This window comes from Coptis chinensis, chromosome 2 (assembly GCF_015680905.1).
Source record: "Coptis chinensis isolate HL-2020 chromosome 2, ASM1568090v1, whole genome shotgun sequence".
NCBI lineage: Eukaryota > Viridiplantae > Streptophyta > Magnoliopsida > Ranunculales > Ranunculaceae > Coptis > Coptis chinensis.
Window position 1 is genome coordinate 79,344,916 of NC_141457.1, and position 5,476 is coordinate 79,350,391.

General features: G+C 42.8%; 1 protein-coding gene across 1 annotated transcript; it reads left to right on the forward strand.

Annotated features, from left to right (window-relative positions):
* Nucleotides 1-3,700: 3,700 nt before the first annotated feature.
* On the forward strand, nucleotides 3,701-4,528 carry LOC147518090 (uncharacterized). Its single transcript, XM_086593814.1, has one exon. The coding sequence runs from the start codon at nucleotides 3,701-3,703 to the stop codon at nucleotides 4,526-4,528; it is 828 nt and encodes a 275-aa protein (XP_086449940.1).
* The last annotated feature ends 948 nt before the right edge of the window (nucleotides 4,529-5,476 follow it).

Sequence of the window (5,476 nt, forward strand, 5' to 3'; positions counted from 1 at the left end):
CCTCGTGGCTTTATTGCGGGGTTTAAACCATATTTCCATGTTTATCGCGAATACCGCAAAAAAGTATGAAAACATATTTATTTCATGATTATTAAACACATAGTTAACCAAATTTATATGTCTCAACGAGGTTTCATAATACACTTTTGGGTACTTATCACACTACCCCCCAAACAAAGACTTTGCTTTTATCCTCGAGCAAAGAAGAGACATTAAAACGGATAAGTGGCCAAAAATGTGTAGTCCTAACTAATTCTCGTTTAGAGTTCGGTTGCATTGACCATATGCAACAAGGCCTTAAACCACTAGGAATTCCCTAGTGGACGAGTTATAGCCTCGTGAGAGTTTTCCAGAGAAGATACTCACAAACTTCATTTATACTACAACGACTCAGTGACAGAAACTCGTTTTCTAATTTAATCTCAGATATCCATACCTCTCCTTAGCAGGGAACGAGGATTGATTTCTTTGAAACTCAAGTTAATATGTATTCACTACATATGATCATGCATGCAGTGAACTTTTCATTGAAATGTACTAGCAGGGTTGTTTCTGAATCCTTTGGAGAGTGTACCTAAATGGGTTCTCACAGGTATGTGTCAAAACACAATTTCACTCAAAAAATTTCCACTCGGGTTTTGTTAACTCCAGTGTGTAGTGGGCACACGTTTCCTCACATCTCAATGACAATCAGAGGAGCTAATGTCGATCAATCACGTCCACTACTTATTATCACACCACCCTACTCCTAATTGAGCTAGAGGTCTTTATTAGGTATTGTGGGGCTTAGGTGATAGTGTACAAGAAAATGAAATGGATAATTAAAATTTACGAGTATGAGAGAATAGGGTCTTCATATATTTACACTAGAGAAATCTTTGTTTTCTTTCCTTCTTCTCACTGAGTTTTCCAACCTTGTTCTTAAGCCTCTAATGGGATTTTTTTTTTTTTTTTTTTTAACTGGCTTAAGAACATGATTTTATTTTTCTTTCCTGAAGCAAATAACTGACTCTTATTTGGGACAAGTCTTTCTCTTTATTCTTTCCACATTTCATCATATTTCTCATACTCATCACTTAGGTAGGTTCTTTTATTTGGTTTAATAGATGGGTAAGGAATTTTTTTGGTGAAAGTGAAAGGTTTGATGAAAGGTTCAGTAGAGTGACTAGCGGTAAAATTTGTAACAGGTAAGAATTTTTAGCTATGTCGATCCAAAGATGGCCTAAATTCTCGCCTAGGGTTCGGTGGTGATCAAGTAAGTAGATCGTGATTTTTCTCTAATCGAAAACTACTCCTCTGTGTCATCACACACAAATCACTCATGTCAAGGTTTTTGGTTAGATTCTCATAGGATTTATAGTTTAAGTAACTAACCGTTGGTTCCAGAAATTTACTGCTATGTACAATCGATGATACTCAGTACATGAATGTTCATGAAAAGATGTATAAACTATTGCATACATATTATCTTAAGTTTCTTAAAAACAACTCCTAATTCGGATACTAATGTGAGATTTCTAGACAATTTTCATCATTGAAAAGGAAACAAGACTTTGTCACTAAGTACAATTATTATCATGAAAATAAAAACTATATACAGGTTACAATTTGCCTAATATTTGCTACAAGGTTAAAGCACCCCCAACAGAATGATGCTTAGTCCTCGAAGTATCAATAATTAAAGAGAGAAAGTACCTGAGAACCGTGAGCAAAATTAGGGCTAGATTGTTGGAACAGAAATGTTGGAGAACATAATATATTATTCAGAAAGAACAAGAAAATGTTCAATAGCACACTAAACATAGCACACGAAATAAAAACAATAGCATACGAAACATGAAAAACAATAGCACACCAAACATAAGGTTTAGCTAGATATATGTACAATGGCAAACTCAAGTTTACCATCCAAATAGATGTGAAGTTCAAGGCCTCTTGAAGGAAATGCATTTCCTTAGCATCGCTACCAAAAGATAATAGTCTGCCAAATTTCTTCCCATTCTTCGTTTCCAGCTTTCCTCAAATGTGTCTTCATAGTTTCATCCTTCGGGTAACAACGAAATACCTCAGGTACCGAGCGGGACGCTTCCATTGCCTAAACCTCAATGAACGAATGATTCTGTTTGCTGGGCACATAGAATCTACCTTGACCCGATCATGAAAAGTAGCCGCAAACCGTGGGAAATGTGTCTTCATGATTCGCAAGCGGTGACCCGTAAGAGTATATATTCGATCCCGAAAAGTCGCGAGCTCGTTTTAGGTTGGAGATAACACAACCTATGATGTTAAATAATGTATGACCTTGAGCTAGGGCAATCATACAACGCATAAGCGGCCTCATTGGCGGTAGAAAAATGCCAATCTCCCATAATGTTCGAGAGTACAAATAACATCGCAATCCCCATGTTCATGGTCATGCTTGCCAAGGAATGGTGATGTCACGCCATGCCATGGCCATTTCCTTCGTTTAATCTCAAGACCATCACCGTAAGTTTCACGAAACGCTTGCCACTGAAAGGAACGGTAAGAATTATGATAGATGTAATGCCATGATGCAACAGGTTCGTGAAATGGAAGATCCAAAGTTAGTGCAAGTTGTTGTTCAGAAAAGATATGATGTGTGTCACTATAGTGACCCATAATAGAGCCGTGGACCAAGTCAAAAAGTAGGGGCGGGTGCAGTGGAATCAAACAACATGGGGGGACAGCAGAACATAGACGCGGAACCCTAGAAGCAGACGTGTTCGGGGTACGGCTGAATGGAAGCCGCTAGATGAAGGGACAGATGGAGGGCCCAAGGCGAGGTGAGAAAGTAGGGGCACGATGACGGCAATTGAGGCGATGGAACCCTAAGGTGAGGTCAGAGGAATGACATCAAGGAGATTAACGAAGGAGAATAGAGGCAAGATAAGAAAGGTGGGAGAGAGAGAGCATAGGAAGGGGGGACGTGAACCCTAAGGTGACAGGGGAAGATCGCGACCCGGAGGATAGGGGGAGAGGATCGGCGGACCGGGGGGAGAGGGAGAGGGATATAAAAAGAACAATAGATAGAGAAAGAGAGAGGAGAAAAGAAAAAAAAAAAGGGGGGAGAGAGGGAGGACGAGAAAAAAAGAAGCATATAGTGATACTAGTTGAGAGTTCATATTTCAGGTTAATACATTTGGCGCCGTCGTAGGAACGTGAAAGCGTAGGGGAGTAAAAAGATGGCACCGAAGAAGCAAACCGGCAGCCAAAAAGAGAGTACCCTGAGAAAGGACACTAGAAGCGGGGATAGAGGAAGAAGAAGCGCAGGAGCCGACTTAGAAACGAAGAGACGCACGGCTCATGAGGGAGGAGATCGAGGTTAGGTTAAGGAGGAGAAACGATGGGTTGAGGAGAGAGAAAAAGAAAGGAACGAGGAAGGACAAAGGAAGCGAACGGTGACTTGGAGGAGAAAGAAGAGGAGCCCAATTTGGTGGAAAATCCGTGGCGAGCTTTGACGATTGAACAAGTACAAGATCCGATAGATAGGGACAGAGAAGCAAACCAACGAAAGAGAAAAGCCGAGGAGGAGCCGGCGAATTGGTGGCGGGGTTAAATCGCGAACCCATTGATGAGCGGTATCCGGGCTTCGAGGTCCCAAAGCTTTAACCAGGCCCGATTTGAGAGATACGATGGAACCGGAGATCCGGCGGATCATATCCACCACTTCAGGCAACAGATGCCACTATGGCAAGAACCAAGGTATGATGGACTGCGGTGCATGATGTTCCCAGCAAGTTTGAAAGGAGGGACGTCGGACTGGTACTACCGGCTACCAGCGGAGAGTATAAGGAATTTCCAGGAGTTGGAGCAGGATTTCGTAGGGCACTTCATACACCAGAAGAAGAGATCGGTTGACATCGCGGCCCTGTTTAATGTGAGGCAAAAATCAGCAGAGACAGTGAGAGAATATATGTGCCGGTTCAAAGCCGAAACCCTGAAGGTAGAGAACTTGGATGAAAGAACCGCGGTCATCGCCTTTGAACGCGGGCTGCGGCCGGGGACGGGAGTACATCAGTCCGTTGCCAAGAATGAGATTGCCACGTTGCACGAATTGTATCCACGGGTGGAAAAATACATCAGGTATGAGGACACACTGTCGAGGGAGTCCAGGGGAGTGGGGAAAGTTGTTCTATCTTTGGACAAGGATAGGGAGCATCGCAAAGGGAAGACTGCAGAGAAGGGTAGCGAAGGGTACCGCGGGAACAACCCAAGGGTGGAAAAAGCACGGGACGGAATTCAGCAGGAGAACAGAGAGAAGAAGCCGTACCGGGAGATAGAAGTGACGCCGCTAAACAGACCGTTGGGGGAGATATTGCCACTTATTAAAAACCTGCAGGGATATGAGGGACCGCGGAATACACCAATGGAGCTGCCAGATAAACCGTTCTGGGAATATCACCAGATGCGAAACCATGAGACGGATGACTGTTATGCTTTGAAGTGGATGGTGCAGAGATTGGTGGATAAGGGCAAGATGAAGGAATTTGTGAAAGAAGCGAAATGAAATGATGATCGCGACGCAGATCAGATCACTTTGGGAACTATACATGTGATTTTTAGTGGGGAGATATTAAGTCATAATACACATAGAGATAGGGTGAGGAGGACCGCGAGCATCGAACAAATCAGTAGTAGGGTCTCAGTTCCGCGACCAAGATTGGGATCCACCGAAGATCAAGATATGATTGTCTTCAGTAGGTCGGATTTGCAAGCGGTGGACTCCCCTCACGAGGACGCATTAGTAATCACGGTGGCAATGGGAAATTATCTGGTGAAGAGAGTGTTGGTAGATTGTGGAAGTGCGGTAGCTCTGTTGTTTAAAGGAGCTGATAGAACGCTCTTTACACACGTTTATTGGTTTTCAGTTACTTATTTCCTTAAGTCCGAGGTCCACAGTCCAAAGTCCGAGGTCCACAGTCCAAGTCCAAAGTCCAAAGTCCAACGTCCGTATAGTCGTACGTTTTAGTCAAGTTACCTTACTCACGTGGGATTGGTAGGATAGGTCGAGTAAGGGATCGTCCAAACCTTAGGGCTCGGATAGGTTCACAACTGGAGTTACACTTTAAGTGAGTAGGATTTTTAGGTTTCTTTTTTAGTTGGTTTTTTTTAATTAAAATAACGGTAATGCAAATAAAATAAATTACTACGGTGATTATATATAGGTAAACAAAAGTAGAGAAACAGTGGGAGAGAGTTAATCATGCTCATGCAAGAATCATTTTTCAACAGGTTTTATTACTAAATCACTACATCTCTAATTTGTCTCGTTTCGAGACGGCGCCGAGTATTGATCCCTAGTGCATGCCCACATCTCTAGGTCGCATTTCACTAGCATAAGGAGTTTCGATAATACCTCATCTACGGTATATTATTTCAGCTCCCCGCACAAGTTCACATCAATCGACGACCGTTGAGAGTCGCCCGACACCAGCAGAAGCCGCGAACATTTTGT

What these genes read in the sequence shown, in the direction of transcription:
- LOC147518090 (XM_086593814.1), top strand. Translation starts at nt 3,701, where the DNA reads ATGCCACTATGGCAAGAACCAAGGTATGATGGACTGCGGTGCATGATG.